The sequence below is a fragment of the Temnothorax longispinosus genome, chromosome 6 (assembly GCF_030848805.1).
Source record: "Temnothorax longispinosus isolate EJ_2023e chromosome 6, Tlon_JGU_v1, whole genome shotgun sequence".
Classification (NCBI taxonomy): domain Eukaryota; kingdom Metazoa; phylum Arthropoda; class Insecta; order Hymenoptera; family Formicidae; genus Temnothorax; species Temnothorax longispinosus.
Window position 1 is genome coordinate 22127145 of NC_092363.1, and position 20108 is coordinate 22147252.

Sequence of the window (20108 nt, forward strand, 5' to 3'; positions counted from 1 at the left end):
AGAGTGTGTGAAGTTGGCCCCCCAAATGATCCAAATATAGTTCTGTTTAGAGTTCTGAATTCTTTCGGACAATAGGAAGAGTTCCTGATAAGTTTTAAAAAGAGTTCTGGCGATTAAGATAACGAAAACACCTTTTGAAAAAAGGGGGGCCAACTTCACGATTTTTTAAATCAAATTTTGAGATCGAATAGTTCTGAATGGTCTAAACGCTTCATTTTGCGATTATCTAGAGTTCCTGATACACAAAATTTTTTTTGGTTAATTAAAAAAAAAAAAAAAATTTTGAAAATTTTTTTAAAATCGAGTAGTTCTGAATGCCTTAAACGTTTTATTTTGCAATTACCTAGAGTTCCTGATACATAAAAAATTTTTAGTTTAATTAAAAACAATTTTTTGGCAAAAGAAAATTTTCAATCATCTCTCGTTCAAATATCGATTATCTTGCAAATCGTTAGCCTAATCGCTTTGAGCCATAAGACTTTTCGTCACAACTCGTCGAAAAATGTCCAAAAGTCCTATCAGAACTATTCGGTACTCCAAAAAAATTTTCGACCCCGGGATTAGAAAACTTTCAAGCATCTCTCGATCAAATGTCGGTTATCTTGCAAACCGTTGGCCTAATCGCTTTGAGCCATAAGACTTTTCGTCACAACTCGTCGAGAAATGTCCAAAAGTCCCATCAGAACTATTCGGAACTCCAAAAAAATTTTCGACCTCGGGACTTGAAAAACTTTCACCGTCTGTGAAGTTGGTCCGCCTTTTTCAAAATTCGGATAAATTTGTTAGAGTTCTGGATTCTCCAGCAAGAGTTCTAGAGTTCTCTATAATTTTCAGAAAGAGTTCCGTTATTTAAAATGACGAAAACACCATTTAAAAAATGAGGGGTTAACTTCACGGCGCCCCCCATTTTTGAAAAAATGAATTTTTTATGGTAGTTCCGGATAGATTTCGATGAGTTCTAGAGTTCCCAATAGGTTTTATAGCGCTACGACCAATAATTCAAAAGTTACAGCCCTTTAAAGTGCCCCATTTCGAAAAATTTCTAAGTTCCTAAGAATAAATTTTTTTTTCGGAAATCGGCAGTTCCCGCGGGAGTTCTGGTCGCCCCCCGAAGAGTTCTATCAAAAACTATCAGGGTCCGAAGCGCTGCGACCAATATTTCAAAAGTTACAGCCCTTCAAAGTGTCACCTCTAAAATTAAAAAATTTCTTTTGGGAGTTCTGACGGGAGTTCTGGTCGCCCCCCGAAGAGTTCTATCGAAAACTATTATGGCCCGAAGCGCTACGATTAATATTTCAAAAGTTACAGCCACCCAAAGTGCCACATCTAAAAAATTTTTGAAGTCCCTAAGGGTAAATATTTTTTTTCGGAAATCGGCAGTTCTCGCGGGAGTTCTGGTCGCCCCCCGAAGAGTTCTATCGAAAACCATCAGGGTCCGAAACGCTGCGAACAATATTTCAAAAGTTACAGCCCTTCAAAGTGTCACCTCTAAAATTAAAAAATTTCTTTTGGGAGTTCTGACGGGAGTTCTGACGGGAGTTCTGGTCGTCCCCCGAAGAGTTTTATCGAAAACTGTTATGGCCCAAAACGCTCCGACCAATATTTCAAAAGTTATAGCCCTTCAAAGTGCCACTTCTAAAAATAAAACATTTTTTTCGGTAGTTCTGACGAGAGTTCTGTTCGCCCCCCGAAGAGTTCTATCAAAAACTATCAGGGTCCGAAGCGCTGCGACCAATATTTCAAAAGTTACAGCCCTTCAAAGTGTCACCTCTAAAATTAAAAAAGTTTTTTTGGGAGTTCTGACGGGAGTTCTGGTCGCCCCCCGAAGAGTTCTATCGAAAACTATTATGGCCCGAAGCGCTACGATTAATATTTCAAAAGTTACAGCCACCCAAAGTGCCACACCTCAAAAATTTTTTAAGTCCCTAAGGGTAAATATTTTTTTTCGAAAATCGGCAGTTCTCGCGGGAGTTCTGGTCGCCCTCCGAAAAGTTCTATCGAAAACCATCAGGGTCCGAAGCGCTGCGACCAATATTTCAAAAGTTACAGCCCTTCAAAGTGTCACCTCTAAAATTAAAAAATTTTTTTTGGGAGTTCTGACGGGAGTTCTGGTCGCCCCCCGAAGAGTTCTATCGAAAACTATTATGGCCCGAAGCGCTACGATTAATATTTCAAAAGTTACAGCCACCCAAAGTGCCACAGCTCAAAAATTTTTTAAGATCCTAAGGGTAAATATTTCTTTCGGAAATCGGCAGTTGCCGCGGGAGTTCTGGTCGCCCCCCGAAGAGTTCTATCGAAAAACATCAGGGTCCGAAGCGCTGCGACCAATATTTCAAAAGTTACAGCCCTTCAAAGTGTCATCTCTAAAATTAAAAAAATTTTTTTTGGTAGTTCTGACGGGAGTTCTGGTCGTCCCCCGAAGAGTTTTATCGAAAACTGTTATGGCCCAAAACGCTCCGACCAATATTTCAAAAGTTATAGCCCTTCAAAGTGCCACCTCTAAAAATAAAAAAATTTTTTCGGGAGTTCTGACGGGAGTTCTGGTCGCCCCCCGAAGAGTTCTATCGAAAACTGTTACGGCCCGAAGCGCTCCGACCAATATTTCAAAAGTTACAGCCACCCAAAGTGTCACCTCTAAAATAAAAAAATTTTTTTTTGGAGTTCTGACGGGAGTTCTGGTCGCCCCCCGAAGAGGTCTATCGAAAACTATTATGGCCCGAAGTGCTACGATTAATATTTCAAAAGTTACAGCTCTTCAAATTGTCACCTTTAAAATTAAAAAATTTCTTTTGGGAGTTCTGACGGGAGTTCTGGTCGTCCCCCGAAGAGTTTTATCGAAAACTGTTATGGCCCAAAACGCTCCAACCAATATTTCAAAAGTTATAGCCTTTCAAAGTGCCACCTCTAAAAATAAAAAATTTTTTTCGGGAGTTCTGACGGGAGTTGTCTCTGTGAAGTTGGCACCTCACTTTCAAAAATCGAAAAATTTATCAACAGTTCTATTTGCACCCGCAATAGTTCTACAGTTCCTGCTAATTTTTAGAAATAGTTCCGTTGATTTAGTTAAAAAAAATGAATATTGAAAGTATGAGGTGCTAACTTCTCGTAGCATCTCATGTTTCGAAAAAAATAATTTTAACCATGACGTTTTATAGTTCTCGAAAAGTTCTACAGTTCCTGATAGGTTTTAGCAATAGTTCCGGTCAATAAGTATTTTTAAACAAATTTTTAATCTGACCACGAGCACCTCAAGTTCCAAAAAAATTGATTTTTACCATGAAATTCTATAGTTCTCAAAGAGTTCTACAGTTCCTGATAGATTTTAGCAACAGTTCCGGCCTCTAAATATTTTTTTAACAATTTTTTACTTTTACCGCTGGCACCGCACACAAGAGTAAAGTCATGAATCGCAGGCAGTTCCGATCGACTTCTTGACAGTTCTTGATAGTTCTCGCATAGTTCCAACAGTTTTTATAGGTTTTAGCAACAGTTCCGGCCTCTAAATATTTTTTTAACAATTTTTTACCGCTGGCACCGCACACAAGAGTAAAGTCATGAATCGCAGGCAATTCCGTTGATTGGCTACCGCGTCGCTTCTTGCCGCGCGGCAAGCGTTTTCGCGTCCTGTGTGCAGAAGCCATAAGAAAAGTCTTTGCAAGATAACTGATATTTGATCGAGAGATAATTGAAAGTTAATACTTGTATGTTAAAACCGATAAGATATAAAATCAATATTCTAAATAACATGTTGAAAAATACGCGTATTTAATATACATATAGATAATATAATATTGAGCTGCCTTAGATCTATTGCTCGACCCGTATATGGCGATTTCTTTTGAATAATGATTGAAAGTTTTTAATTTTGGTGGTTGCACTTTTTGAAGGACTGTAACTTTTGAAATATTGGTCGGAGCGCTTCGGGCCGTAACAGTTTTCGATAGAACTCTTCGGGGGGCGACCAGAACTCCCGCGAGAACTGCCGATTTCCGAAAAAAAATATTTACCCTTAAGGACTTAAAAAAATTTTTTAGGTGTGGCACTTTGGGTGGCTGTAACTTTTGAAATATTAATTGTAGCGCTTCGGGCCATAATAATTTTCGATAGAACTCTTCGGGGGGCGACCGGAACTCCCGTCAGAACTACCGAAAAATTTTTTTAATTTTAGAGGTGACACTTTGAAGGGCTGTAACTTTTGAAATATTGGTCGCAGCGCTTCGGACCCTGATGGTTTTCGATAGAACTCTTCGGGGGGCGACCAGAAAGACCGCGAGAACGGCCAATAAGCAAAAAAAATATTTACCCTTAGGGTCTTAAAAAATTTTTGAGGTGTGGCACTTTGGGTGGCTGTAACTTTTGAAATATTAATCGTAGCGCTTCGGGCCATAATAGTTTTCGATAGAGTTCTTCGGGGGGCGACCAGAACTCCCGTCAGAACTACCGAAAAATTTTTTTAATTTTAGAGGTGACACTTTGAAGGGCTGTAACTTTTGAAATATTGGTCGCAGCGCTTCGGACCCTGATGGTTTTCGATAGAACTCTTTGGGGGGCGACCAGAACTCCCGCGGCAACTGCCGATTTCCGAAAAAAATATTTACCCTTAGGATCTTAAAAAATTTTTGAGCTGTGGCACTTTGGGTGGCTGTAACTTTTGAAATATTAATCGTAGCGCTTCGGGCCATAATAGTTTTCGATAGAACTCTTCGGGGGGCGACCAGAACTCCTGTCAGAACTCCCAAAAAAAATTTTTTAATTTTAGAGGTGACACTTTGAAGGGCTGTAACTTTTGAAATATTGGTCGCAGCGCTTCGGACCCTGATAGTTTTTGATAGAACTCTTCGGGGGGCGAACAGAACTCTCGTCAGAACTACCGAAAAAAATGTTTTATTTTTAGAAGTGGCACTTTGAAGGGCTATAACTTTTGAAATATTGGTCGGAGCGTTTTGGGCCATAACAGTTTTCGATAAAACTCTTCGGGGGACGACCAGAACTCCCGTCAGAACTCCCGTCAGAACTCCCAAAAGAAATTTTTTAATTTTAGAGGTGACACTTTGAAGGGCTGTAACTTTTGAAATATTGTTCGCAGCGTTTCGGACCCTGATGGTTTTCGATAGAACTCTTCGGGGGGCGACCAGAACTCCCGCGAGAACTGCCGATTTCCGAAAAAAAATATTTACCCTTAGGGACTTCAAAAATTTTTTAGATGTGGCACTTTGGGTGGCTGTAACTTTTGAAATATTAATCGTAGCGCTTCGGGCCATAATAGTTTTCGATAGAACTCTTCGGGGGGCGACCAGAACTCCCGTCAGAACTCCCAAAAGAAATTTTTTAATTTTAGAGGTGACACTTTGAAGGGCTGTAACTTTTGAAATATTGGTCGCAGCGCTTCGGACCCTGATAGTTTTTGATAGAACTCTTCGGGGGGCGACCAGAACTCCCGCGGGAACTGCCGATTTCCGAAAAAAAAATTTATTCTTAGGAACTTAGAAATTTTTCGAAATGGGGCACTTTAAAGGGCTGTAACTTTTGAATTATTGGTCGTAGCGCTATAAAACCTATTGGGAACTCTAGAACTCATCGAAATCTATCCGGAACTACCATAAAAAATTCATTTTTTCAAAAATGGGGGGCGCCGTGAAGTTAACCCCTCATTTTTTAAATGGTGTTTTCGTCATTTTAAATATCGGAACTCTTTCTAAAAATTATAGAGAACTCTAGAACTCTTGCTGGAGAATCCAGAACTCTAACAAATTTATCCGAATTTTGAAAAAGGCGGACCAACTTCACAGACGGTGAAAGTTTTTCAAGTCCCGAGGTCGAAAATTTTTTTGGAGTTCCGAATAGTTCTGATGGGACTTTTGGACATTTCTCGACGAGTTGTGACGAAAAGTCTTATGGCTCAAAGCGATTAGGCCAACGGTTTGCAAGATAACCGACATTTGATCGAGAGATGCTTGAAAGTTTTCTAAGTCCCGGGGTCGAAAATTTTTTTGGAGTACCGAATAGTTCTGATAGGACTTTTGGACATTTTTCGACGAGTTGTGACGAAAAGTCTTATGGCTCAAAGCGATTAGGCTAACGATTTGCAAGATAATCGATATTTGAACGAGAGATGATTGAAAATTTTCTTTTGCCAAAAAATTGTTTTTAATAAACTAAAAATTTTTTTATGTATCAGGAACTCTAGGTAATCGCAAAATAAAACGTTTAAGGCATTCAGAACTACTCGATTTTAAAATAAAATTTTCAAAATTTTTTTTTGTTTTTTAATTAACCAAAAAAATTTTTTGTGTAACAGGAACTCTAGATAATCGCAAAATGAAGCGTTTAGACCATTCAGAACTATTCGATCTCAAAATTTGATTTAAAAAATCGTGAAGTTGGCCCCCCTTTTTTCAAAAGGTGTTTTCGTTATTTTAATCGCCAGAACTCTTTTTAAAACTTATCAGGAACTCTTCCTATTGTCCGAAAGAATTCAGAACTCTAAACAGAACTATATTTGGATCATTTGGGGGGGCCAACTTCACACTCAAACTCCAAGCTGTTGCATCGCCTAAACGACGATAAAGCCTCTTCCGAAACCCGCCGAGACTAACCCCGTTTGCTTATATTGCTCCCATTACCGCTTCTCACGTGAAACTTTGGCGAACGCCTCGAGAATAGAAAGACCTGTCGTCCGCCGGTCGACGGCTAATTTTACGTTCTCGTTTGGAATAAAATGCCGGAGTTGCCGGATGCCATTTTCCAGCGCAGAATTTTCAGTGACGAACGAGTCATACATTACTCGAATATAACATTAAGTATAATATACGTCATGTATTCGTAAAAATGTACATTTCTGAGAAAATTTATTTTATTTATTTTTCTTGTCGTAAATATTATAATTTAAAAAGCTCTTATATACATACGATGTTTGAAAACGCCTCTAATGTATTAACATTGAAAAAATAAATATTCTTGACAATTTTTGAAAGAGCGAAGATGGTGTCAAGACCACTAAAGACTTCAGATATCTCTCGAGATATTTCAAAGAGATATTTCTCGATGCTGTTATTAGCCAGCAAATGACGATATCATTCGGATAAATAATATCTTGCATCGGGAATACTTTTTTTGCAACAAATGGAGGTAGGTGACTATGGATTATTCATAGGGGTCCGTCCTTGTTTAATAGAATTGTCGGATCGAACTGTCTGGCATTTATTTCTGTTCGTGTTATTAGACAGTCAGATGATTACGCCGAGGTGCTGCTATAACGCGACTCTGTATGAATTCGTAACGCATCGAATGTTTTTATAAAACGTATTAGACAATCAGTGCTAAAGCGTCCTTGTTATCGGATCGTTGTAGTGTGAAAAATTAAGATAGGTCTGTTCACAACCGCGAACTGCATTAACAATTAACTTTCTTGCAACTCCCTTATAGAAGAATATTCTTTAGAACGCAAAAATTAGAGTTAAAAAAAAATGTACATTTATTGATTACGTATTTTTGTTTTTGAACAATTTAATGCAGACATTTGTTATGCTATAACAAAGCTGTAATATGAATTTTATGGGGGTATTGATTACAAATAATAAAATAATCGGATCGCTATTTAATGTAATAATTTTCTAAGAAAATCATGTGGATTTTAAAGCGCCACACTTAAAGTGACGAAATAATTAGTCAAAAAAGTTGATAAACATTTTACAAATATTACTCATTGTTATTATCTTCAACATCTCTATTTTCCAGAAAATCTACGTGTGATAATCTGACTCGTATGAAGTAAATCATTTTACGCGAATCGTACGGAAATCATTTTAGAATAAGTCTCCCTATACCTACTTCTCTACACAGAAATCCCCCATTTCCGCACAAAAGTAATCTAATCTCCATTGCCACACGATTAATTTCGCCGGCGACATAAATAATGATGCAGAAGGATAGGCGCCCCTTGGCCCTTCTAACGATTTGATTGCGAAAGATAATCAACTCGAGCACTAATTTGCCCGGCAAGATTGCTTGCCGCAAACACCAAAGTCGTTCCTGCGCTAAGCCTTCCCGCTGTGTGCTTACCCCGTAACTCGCGACACAGGACCATTTAGGAAGCACGACACACACAATTATCCGGTCAAAGTCGTCCACGGTATTCGGTCTAAGACACTCGATTGTTGCCGTCTCGGCAACAACTCCAATCAAGCGGCCGTTGGCGTGCCGCTGCACAAAGATGTCGTATAACAGTGTCTAATTGTAGAGCCCGGCTATCGCAGGCAATTGATAACAATGCGCAGTCTATGATACGGTCATTTTCAAAAACCACCTCGCCCCGATTTGAGATCAGTTACACTAACATGTTCGGTTCGTTAGCACTCTGATTGATAGACGCCTGTCTGTTCTTTGATCATAGTTGTAGCTGTAATGCAAACACAGAGAGAACAGAAATTCAGTGAACCGATTGTCGTCAATTAACGTCAGTGTTCTCATATCTTCCTAATTAGATTTTACGTATAAATCCTCATGCTAGTTTGATTTTTTGATTTATTTTACAATTTTCTTCTTTTTTATTTATGTTTTTTTAAATACAGCTAGCGTTTCTCGTAATTGACGATATAACGTTACACATCTCTCGAGCGTTTTACTCGCGAAGGAATTCCCTGATATCGAAATCACCTGATATCAGTTTTGCGAAGGGGATGACGACGACAACGACAAGAGTATTGTCGTCGTCAGCGGCAAAGTTCTATCGGTAAACGAGGAGCGAGATCGCACTGCGCGCGGTAAGACACAATAGCAAGTCGCTGCGTTACGTCGACTGAAATAGTTTAGAACATTGTTAATCCGAAGCCAATAAATGCCGCGAGACATTCTCAGTGACAATACCAACCTGGAAAGACAGAAAGTGAAAAGGAGCGAGTGAGAGGAGAGAGAAAGAGAATTATATCGATTCGAATCTTTATTTTTTTTTAATACAACATAGAACACACTCAAATAAGATAGTTTTAATCTGAATTATTTTATCTTTATCGTGAAAACAACTAATTGTTAGAAGAGACAAATTATGGTAATAAATAAATAATATTAAAAATTATTACAATGTAACCCTCCATTTGAATAAATTGTTTCGAACTAAACAATAAATGTAGGTGCATTACAAGAACAGATCGCGCAGATTATTCGAAAATAATGGTTTTTTCAAGATATAAAATATCCAAGTAAATAATAATAAATAAATAAGATTAATATTTATTAAAAAATGATTTTATACGAATAATGCCTAATTTCGTAGTATGGAACGTCCGCGACAGAATGCAAGAAGTTTATGGGGAATGAAAGATGAATCGTAAACGCGAGCATCAACAAAGCATTGTTCGAGAATTTAACGATACCGAGGCGCGAAAATGGCGAAAGCTACCATCGACCGAGCTCGTTTCCTCGTCTACCGACGCGTCTTCCGTTGGGGGATGGTCGCGTGGTGCGGAACATGCACGGGATGCGCCCGTGTAATATGATAATGACGGTCTGTAGGTTCCGTTGCATAGCAAACGAGATTCGCAGTTAAGGCAAGTCAGGTTTCTCGGCGTTACTTGCCGCGAATTGATTACTACTAGAGAATATATCGTTAAGGCTAGAAAAAGAATCCCTTAAATATCCCCTATTTTACGAGAAAACGAGATAAAGTGAAAATTTAGATTTACATATCTCTACTTCAAATAAAAATATCGTTAAATATTAAACAAATCTAATAACGGTAACGGTGTATTATTATAAAGAAATAATTATTAATGTGGCTTAGCCACTTTTTGATGCTTCGAAAATTACATGCTCAAGTGTCTTTTTATTGAATATTAAAGATGCTGGAGATGCTGGATGCTGGAAATATTACGTGATTCATATTTAACGCTAAGTTTTAATATGAATTAAGAGATTACGAAAGTATGTCACGATGAAAACGTTAAGCATCGCAAGATACTCGAGCTAAATATGTATTATTTTCTTTAAAAAAATACATTAAAGTTCTGTTTTAAAAATCTCAGCTCTCTTTGCCGTTTTGCAATTTTCATATCTTGCAATTTTACTTCATTTCACGAAGCTTATTTCTTGTCTCCCTATATACCTCTTTGTATCCCTGCGAGTAGTATAAGTTGCATGTCGCATCATACTCGAGAAGTAGTAGATGCGCGCACAAACCAGACACTTGAAATCATTCAATGTTTATTATATCAAATGATTCTCTTCACCAAGTGGCGAAATACGAAAACGTATTTCCTCACGATGATGTAACACACTAAAACACATACATATAACGTTTCCGGTTGTCATAATCATAAATATTCACTATATATACAAAGTACCTTAGTCATTAAAAGCTAGAATATAATTCTTGAATCATTCGTTACAAAGTTCTTTCATAGACCTTTAACCCTTAGACCTTTGACCCTTTTATTTGTACATTCAAAGGTCTTTGGACAGTTCAATTACAATCTTTCATCTTCATACCTTCCGATTTCTGTCAATATTTATAGCTCATCTGGGCTTCGGAGAAGGTCCCAGTATATCACTCAGTACTCGGTCCGGTCCTCAAACGAATTACGCCTTTTTCTCATTGGCAGGCACCGGACCGGAGAGACAGAGAGAGACAGAGTGAGAAAGAGAAAATGAGCCAAGTTTCGGGCGTGTGCATTATTGACAACGCCAGACACCCCGCGTTTCCGTCGCAGGCTGCGACGGGCACGCTCGTAAAAAGACTGAGGTAGCTAGTAGGGGCTGATTTCATCGGGGGGCTACTCGCAATGTTTGGCACAGTTTTCGTTTATTTACGTATATAAGATCGCGCGTCCGCTCATGCAATTCGTCGAGAGAGAAAGACAGAGACAGACAGAGAGAAAGAGAGAGTGAGGCAAAGGAGAAGAAGTAGAGAGGTAGAGACATTCGAAGGTATTTTACGAAGCGGAAAGGTGATAGTGATAAAGGGCGGGGGGGGGGGGAAGCGGAGAGGGGAAGGGAAGAAGTTGTCCGCTCTGTTTAGAAACCGGCCATCTCCATCGCGAAACTTTCTACGGGAAATTTTTTACTCGTCGCCGTGGATTCTCGCTCAAACTCGTCGTGCGACTTTTTTACGACGGGATAAAAGAAGATATCTAATGTTTGAGCGAGTGACTTTGTCGTAAAGTAACTCACTCTTTCCTGCGGTCCGAAAGACAGTAAAAACCATTTTCATTTATTTTAATTTTAGCATTATTAATTACTGAACTACGTAATTCGAATACATTCTTAATCAGCAATAATACAATCATAATAAATTTGTGTGTATGCAGTCCCAATAAATAGATTCAATTGTAAGGAACCAATTTAAACTGAAAAATTTCACAGCAATTTGCAAGACTCACGTTTCAGCTAATAACACAGTGTGTAACTTTAATTAATACATACGCGTATATTATGTTTAAAATCGTTGATCATATTTATACGAACTGTAGCATATTAATATATTCATTCGGCCGAATCATTATCATTAGCATTCCGCGAGCAACTAATGTAAATGACGTAAGTAATTTATTACCTACTGTTATTACTGCAATTCATATTATTAAATTGCTACAGAATATAATCGAAGTTACACGCATTTAAAGTAAAACCGAAATCTCCCTCCTACGTCACGTTAACTTTAAGGGCGAGGATATACATTATACGTTATCTCTGATTTTACACAATTCCCGGGTGCAAGTTAAACTTCAGATTTCAAGAAAATCTAATTATGCGATAATCATTTTCCGAATCCGCGAAATATCTCGTAAGAGCTTTTACGTTACCCAAATTAGAGGTGCGAATCGAGATTCCGCGAGATCCTTGGCATTGATATCGGCTGTCTCGCGCGCGCACACATATATACGTACGATTTCCTTGTCAATAATTGCGGGTTTTGGGAGAGATGGCCGATTTTGCTGGCGGAGACCTCCGTGATACGCGCGCGTATGTGTGCAAGCGGATTGACGAGTGCGTGCGGCCGTGCGTGCGTGCGCGCACGTGCGAGCGTGCAGTGTCCTCTTCCTCGGCCAGCTGCGCGTTCGATAACTCTCCGGCGCTGCACGCCCACGTCCGCACGCCCACGCATCTGCGTGCACCCCGCTGCAGGTCGCACGGCATGGGACATCTAGGGATGCTTTATGCTGCTTGGCCAGTGTGTCGCAGTATCGACACTCTCTTGATGAGTTCATGATGCCAAAAATTTTCTGCATTTATTTTATTCTCAAATATATAACATATATTTGAATATCTATCTTTTGTTACGGAACCTCTCAAGCTAACAAGACACCTTTCGTACATTTCTTCACTGATTTAGAATCGGCTCTTCTCGAATAAAAATGCTGGGGAACGAACATATTTGATTAGATTATTTATTGAAAGTTGAAAACGTCGAACAAATTACAATGATCTCCTCGGCTTTTGTTGCTCAAGAAGAATCAAGTCTAGATTGGATCAAACAACCTAATAAGATGCCTTGCTAGATCTCAGATATCCTACATAATCCCCGGGGGCTACACTGTCTACACAGTGGTACTTGAAAGGTATCAATATCGAACTGGAAGTATTAGAACTATACTTGAGATTTGATACTTTCTAGGAACATACAGATATTGATGAGACACTTGATACCCTTGGAACTCTTGGAACAAGCGTCAGATAGTATGAATACTTATCCGACGACATTAGAGATAGAATATTAAGTAGCAAAACACAGTGCTAACAATGTAATGACATGTAATGGTAATGACATTAATATATTTGAAAATAAAATTAGAAGGTATAATGGAAGTAGAGTATCGATACTTCTTGTACTCGATATTTAGATTAAAAATATGGGTGTTTTGTGAATTTTTAAGCATCCCTAGATTTGTCTGGAGGCTACTGTGACACGAGACGATGCGGCGAACGACACGTGAGTTACCCGATTGAATGTCGCGATGCGCCCGATTCGCATGGGTCCTGTTACGATCGTAACAGTATAAAAAATATCTCTAACGAATTTTTCTCAAGAACGAGTTAGATGTATACAGCGTCTTTATATGTCTCTCAAGTATACAGTCAAGTTTCTTTACAATGTATTGAGGGAGTCGAGAGAGTAAACGGAAAAAGTTTCCAATAAACATCGGCCCGTAATGCTTTATTAAATGCCCTCTGGGGTTGTATCTAACATTTATTCGCGATAACTTGTAACAACTCAGAAATGCTTAAAAAATATCGGCAATTATTAATTTAATGAATATATAGAAGTTTGTTCGAGCAGGAAGAGAAGAAATTAATAATACCACTTGTGACCGATACAGTTTTATTATTAGTTTATATATATATTTATTATATCAGTTAACTTTCCAATCAAATATTTTCGGTTATATATTTATAGGAATCTCTTTTAGCTACTTAACTCTCTCATTACATTGTAGAAATTTATTTTATAAATATCTTATACACAATTAATAACAGTATAAATGCATTTTGTCGGGTATTTTTTAATTAACCCATGTTTTGTATCATAAAATTTACTTTTTGAAATTTAAGTATTGTGATTTATTACCTTAATATAATTATATATACAATTCAATATTACAAAAATAGAATATATAGTAAAATTAGTCTAGAAGATATTCTACGTGTATATAATTTACAATTTATATTTATATTATAATCAAATATAATATAAATATATTTTTTCTTTCATAGAGAATGTTTCAAGTATTTTACTACAAAACTCTTATATGTAGGATTAATAAGGATAAGATAGAAAGGCAAAGAGAAAGGTAGAGCAGTGAAAGTACAGAGAAAAGGTAAAATGGTTTGCGACGTGAATATGTCCACCGTTGATTATTTATTCGACAACTTGGAAAAATTCAGTATGATACATATGGGAGCTATTTCGTCATAATACTCTTTGCAATTATCGCATGCTTTTTATCCAAGAGTATAGTATAACAAATTTTACTACTTCTAAGTAACGCGAATTAACACACAGGGTGTCCAGGACGTTTCCTCACACACATGATTGATATATTTGATTTTTTTAAATCTATTTTCTGAAATATTTTTGAGACACAATTATGTTTCGAGCAAGCTGAAAGAATATCACGCGAAGATAATGTTTTAGAACATGCAATTTTTAAAAACGATATTATTCAAAGACTAGGAGTAGAACTTTTAAAATATAATTTGCCGACGGAATTACTGACACTCTAAGGATTAATTTTATATAAAATGTTTTTGATGTAATTTTCTTCAAGCTAGCTCTTCATCGTTCAACTAACTAAAAAGGTTCAGAGTTCAAATTTAAAGAGAATGTGCAGGTGCGATAATTTTTGGACGGTAAAGAAATAACATCAATTATTAACAATTCGAACACGCTCGGAAAAGTGGTATTATTTCTATACTGCTGTTCCATTTATGTCATGTGCAAAGTATCCGAAAACAAATCTGTGACTAGAAGTTTGAAATTTATTAATAAATTAATTATTCTCGAATATTTCTGTAGGTACTGTCTATCCGTTAAAGGGAAGTGCAATTAATTAGTGTGCATATTTATCCTTTCACTTTCACGATACCACTTTTACCTTGTAACAGTCTGTAATTATTACACCGTTCACGTGTTCCGTATACGGAGAGATTGCCAGATACAGACAGAATAATCCCGAAAGTTTTTGTCTATGTTATTTTTAACTTCTGGACTTTGCCGGTAATTCCGAGATTTTTGTGTAATCCGCTCTAAGAAGCTCTGTGGGGAAACCGTGCTGTTGCTTGAAAATTTTAGACATTCTTGAAAGTCCGTTCGAGGAAAATCCCTGCGGAGGAATTCACTTCGCCTGACGAATCTCGGTGTTTCTCGAAAAAAATTCGTCTTTAATAATTGCGTATTCTAAAACACTATCTTCGCGTGATGTTCTTTCAGCTTGGTCGTTATCATGTCGTTATCATGTCTCAAAAATATTTCAAAAAATAGATGTAATGAGGAATGATACAATGGGAATATTACGGAAATGATTACAGAAAATGTTGCTATTAAAGAATTTATATGAAATTCGCTCAAGAGATTTTGATGTCTCATGCTTCCTCGCCATTCTTTCCTCCAATTGCTATATTACTACGATTACTACGAACGCACGATCTGGTGCCGCGTGGGTGGATAGGTCAGCAATTCTCAGAAGCCTCAGTAGGCGTAATTGTTCCCCGAATGAACGAAGATAAACGAATGAACTAGCGTAGGTTTATAATTAATTGACACAGTGTCATTAGAATCTTGTAATTCATCTTTTTATAGAATGAAAGAAATAATAAAATATATTACGTTTGTAACATTAGAAATTTATAAAGAGATTCAGATTCAATTTTAGTTTGATTCATGCCATTATATGTTTCTTTCCTTTATTTATTATTTATAAATCTCGTTTCGACCAGGTTTATTTCCGGAGATAATTATATATCTCAAATTATAAAAATTGATATTTCTCAGAGTCCAGAAAGTGGATCGGAAATATGTACAGTAAATGAAACAATTTTAGGTCAATTTCTAAAACTTTTAATTTCACACTGTTATAACCGTCTATCATTGAATAATTATAGATCTGAAAGTCTTTATCATTTTTGTAGAAATTAATACGTAGATCGAATAAATGCAATATAAATACAGGTTTTTAAAAAGTCGAGCATCTTTTTCATTTTCTAGAATATATCTATATTTTTTCAAAAAATAAACTTTCAAACAGAATAAACAAAAATAAACTTTTAAACCAAGAATAAACTTTCAGATACATTCATGTACGCACTCAACAAAGGCATAAAAAAATGACGAAAAAGATTTTTATATCCCACATGCAGCAATACAAAATCTATTCTTCGAAAACAATGAATATCCTGCGAAAATATTTAAAATATTCGAGATAAATGACTTAGCCTGCATATAATGTTGTCTGTCAAAACGACGAAGATAAACGAATGGTTCGTAGCATAGGACTCTAATTAATCAACGCATTGCATCGAGGAACCTCTTGAATTTGAATCTCACAAATCGCTCCAATATATTTTTTTTACAAAAACAAATTTAAAAAAATCGCAAAGATTTGATAAATATTAAGTCAGCCGATAAAATTGATATTTTAATTAATTTGAAACAATTTCCGTTAACTTCCACCGAAAAAAGTTTTCGTGTCGCGTACAAAGACGTCTACGTTTAACATCCGCAGATTTTTCTCGGAGTAGCAATCGATCGACCAGACGAAAGCACGCATTAATCACTTGGAGAGAAGAACACTTCCCGTGCTTTCTTGCGGCGTGGAGTGACTACGATTTTTGCAACCATTTTCCATTCCGACAAGGCGACGTCTGCAACGGCGCCGGTTGCACCAGCACGGCCAACTGCGTTGCCAGCCGGCGCGGCGGTGGGATGCTAATTAATCAACACGATACGTCATGACAGAACGATCCCCGGACACGCGTGGACGAGGTGGGTAACTTCCTAATTTACATTTTACACGGGGCTAACATGCACAATTTGGTAGTGCAGGTGGAGACAGCTTTTGACGTGTGCCGCGACTGCAGCACGGGAATGTTTCCATTCGGTCTCGATCAACACGCGCGACGAACATTCATAATGGAATTTTCGTGTTGTTTTCGTATGTAAAAATATTCGCGGCATCGCGAGCGCGATTGAATGCGGAACGCATCAGAATTGAACGATTATTATTTTTAACAGGCACGTTGCAATTAATTAACGTTTCACAACGCGGAACGGGAGGAAGCGGCAATTTATATTCCGCTCAAATTTATTACTACTACTTCGAACGACTGCACGATCGTAATAAATTTAAAACTGAAAGAGATCCAGAGATTATTTTTAAATGAAGAGGTTGTTGAACCAAATGCTTAAATTCTACAATATTTAAAAAAAAAAGGAAATTGTCAGTTCGGAATATGTATCTCATTATTAGTATTTCTGAAGAGTCGGAATGCTTTTGCAACTATACGTGTATCATTTTCTACTTTTTTTTTAAACGATACAATTTATTTGAAAGATTATATTGAAAGAGAAGATAAAAAAAGGATGTGAATCTTTAATCATAAATTTGAATATCATAATATCTTCTGTATAATAATGTATCGTCACACAACGGTGGACAGTCTACATTTGTTTGGTTAATTTTAAAAGCTGTAGATTCCACATTTCCGAGATTCATCCGCAAATAACGATCCGTGCTATTCTTCCATTTCGAAAGACGACGTGGAGGCGAAGGCTACGCGACGCGAAGGCACGTCAAAGATAACGCGATCGCGGGCTCCGGTTCAACGCAATAAAAACACGATTGGCGCAACGCGCAAATATTTGTGCGATGCCGATTTGGCGCGCGACGCGACACACGCGCGCGCGTTTTGACTTCCAGCTGGCGGCATCAACGTGCCGCTAACGAGGCGCGAGACATCGCGTCGCTCTGGAAGCGTCGCGGGTTGACGTCAATATTGAAACGCTGCGTCCACCCTCCCTTCCTCCCCGAGCCCCCTTTGTCACCCCTGCCTCCCCTCCTCCGCCCTGTTTCTCCTCCCGGGATTGCGGGCGCTCTACATCTGTGCCCGCTCCATTCAAAGCTCGAAAACTCGACGAGGATCGCTCGCGCCGATCCCGAAAGTGAGAGAGCGACGTCGAAGAGATGAAGGATCGCGATCAACATCCACGCCCGGAAAGCGAAGCTCGCCCTCTTTCGTAACCCGGGGCCGGCAACCGTGATGTTTAACCGCCCGGCGCGACATTTCGGAAACGAAGTGCGAATCTGAGTTTCGGGGCGAACGAATAACGGAGATCATCGCGAAATGGAAAAGTATCTCTCGTATATAAACAACGAAATTGAAGAGATTTTCCTAGCTCAAGTGAATCGTTCTCTCGTCACCTGGAAAATAATGTTAAAGAAATTCGAGATCTGATTCGAACGAGAGGAACGGGATGAAGAATCATAGCAAGAGTGCACTCGTATAAACAAAACTTGCTGATATAGCAATTCCTTCGAGCAAACTTGAAGAAATTTATCTGTTTACGAATAGAAGCCTCGCGCGAATTCCGAAAATGAAACTGGTACGAACAGATGATTAATTGCAATCAGGATTCGCGTGAAATGGGAAACTTCAAACTTGAAGAATTTCACGTATACTCGACAAGTCGGCCGATCTTCCATGCTTTCGCATATATAACTAAGATCGTGAAGATACATAAAATTCTAGAGAGCAGTGAACTTCTGATCGAAACTGTCGATTTGCATTAGAATCAAAATTTACCGATCCGAATCGTAGTATTGATATATTTTCAATCGCAAGCTCAACGAGTCTTCATGCATCAATATCAACGAATCGTAAAACGAGAGATCGCGTGATAGGAACGAATTGTCATGATATTATCAATCGTAAGAAAAAAACGTCGACGCCACTGGCTATTATTCAAACTAGTCAGCCGTCCAGCGATGATTTTAATTACTCTCCAGAACGATGCTAAAGGGGAACAGATCGATGTAATACCTAATATGAAATATGTGAAATACATATCGTTTTTGCGGCTTCGTACGTTCGCAGCGTCGGAAAGAAAGAAAGAAAGATGGAAGCTCGGAGCAACGAGTGACGCGTGACGTCGACGGACACTTGTGGAAGGGACGAGTGGGAGTGGGACACAGTGAAAACTCGAAGAAACGTCCTGACGGATGAGGAGAGTCGGACCGATGATTAAGCGAGACGTACGGCGGACGAGTTCACGTCGCAATCAAGGTTCATGTGGACGGACATTGTCGGACTAATGGCAGAGACACTCTCCTGAAAGTGGAGTCACTCACCCGATGCAGCCAGGGCTATCGCCGCGACAAGCGTCCACGAACGTCTCATGTTTGTTCGAGGGGGTGCCGGAACGTAGCTGCTTCCTCGATGACCGCCCGGCCGTGCACCACCTCCTCCACGTTGCCGATTTTCTCCACTTCCCTCCCCGCCACCGCCACCTCACCGCCGCTCGTCCGCTCGTCCTCGCACGTGGCTGCCAGGCGGCGTCGAGCGAGGACGAACCTCGACCTGAACCGCCCGGAAGATCAGCTGTCCCCCGGCGGCGAGCCGCTCGGCGCGATGGGAACGGAGCGATCGTGAATCCTCAGGGCTCGCCCGGTCGCGCCTGCACCGGGCTCGCCAGGTGCATCGTCCTAGCTCCGTCGGGGGCACGTGACCGCCTCCACGCAGCGATGTCCCGGTACTGTCGCACGCCGCTATCCGGTACCGGATGGCACAACCTGCGTGCACTATGGCCTGGACAGCCTGCACCACAACGCGGCATCGTCGGGCATCGCGGACATCTCTTCCGATTTGGATTCGTCTGCGGATCCCGTTTACCACCTCGGGGTCCCTCTCTCACTTCGATCTCGCGAACAGTTCCCGCCAGACACGACGTCGGTCACGAGCAGCCGAGCAAGGGATATCGGTCCGAGCCTTGATCGCCAGCGATCGTAACTGGGGATCACTGAGGGCTTGATGCAGATCTCTCGCGTGGCTCTGTGTGTATGTGTGCGTAGAAAATGGGCTTAGGGACGCATCCGCAGTCTGATCATCGGTACGTCCCATACGTCGGGTTTCCCGCGTTCGCTCGGCTGCCGCAGCATCGGGTCAGGGTGAACGACGGGGGAGGAGAATGGTTCACTCTCGGTACTGCAGGTCTCGGTACGTGTGCGACCGGCAGCACCGCGAGAACATCCCTGACGTCTCTCCCTTCTGCTATACTGATAAGCGTACGTCGGACAGACTCTTTCTAAATCTCGGTCGCGGAGCCTACTGTATCACTCTCTCCCGTCAATGGGGGGTTGTCAGGTGCGGCCTCGCCGGCGAACAACGCTGGACTGATTCTCATTTAGCTGCAGCGCCGCGCGGTACTGCCGCTTCAACCCGCTTTGGCGCTAGCTCTGTGGTAGCCTCTACCACCACCGTTCACCACCTTCCCTGTCTCGGTTGCTCGCGATATCGCCGTCCTTCGCGTTTTCTCTTTCTCCCTTTTGGCCTGTCTCTCTCTATCTCTCTCTCTCTTTCTCTGTCTTTCTTTTTTCCTCTCTCGCTTCCATCTTCTTTGTCTAGTT

The 20108-nt window shown here is 39.7% G+C and overlaps 1 protein-coding gene and 1 long non-coding RNA gene across 3 annotated transcripts in view; one reads left to right on the forward strand and one right to left on the reverse strand.

The window, feature by feature from the left end:
- LOC139815479 (uncharacterized) overlaps positions 1–17008 on the forward strand; it is a 181172-nt gene extending 164164 nt beyond the window's left edge. Inside the window, exons 7-8 of the long non-coding RNA XR_011732732.1 lie at positions 16212–16471; positions 16532–17008. This is a non-coding gene — a long non-coding RNA (uncharacterized lncRNA). The remainder of the gene's footprint in view (positions 1–16211; positions 16472–16531) is intronic.
- Positions 1–19908, reverse strand: part of LOC139815476 (nicotinic acetylcholine receptor alpha7 subunit) — a 212115-nt gene extending 192207 nt beyond the window's left edge. For both annotated transcript variants that reach the window (XM_071782412.1, XM_071782411.1), the window contains exon 1: positions 18834–19908. Coding sequence is in view for 1 of the 2 variants with exons in the window: in XM_071782411.1 (XP_071638512.1) it covers positions 18834–18882 (49 nt within the window). In the remaining variant the exon portion in view is untranslated. The remainder of the gene's footprint in view (positions 1–18833) is intronic.
- Positions 19909–20108: the final 200 nt, after the last annotated feature.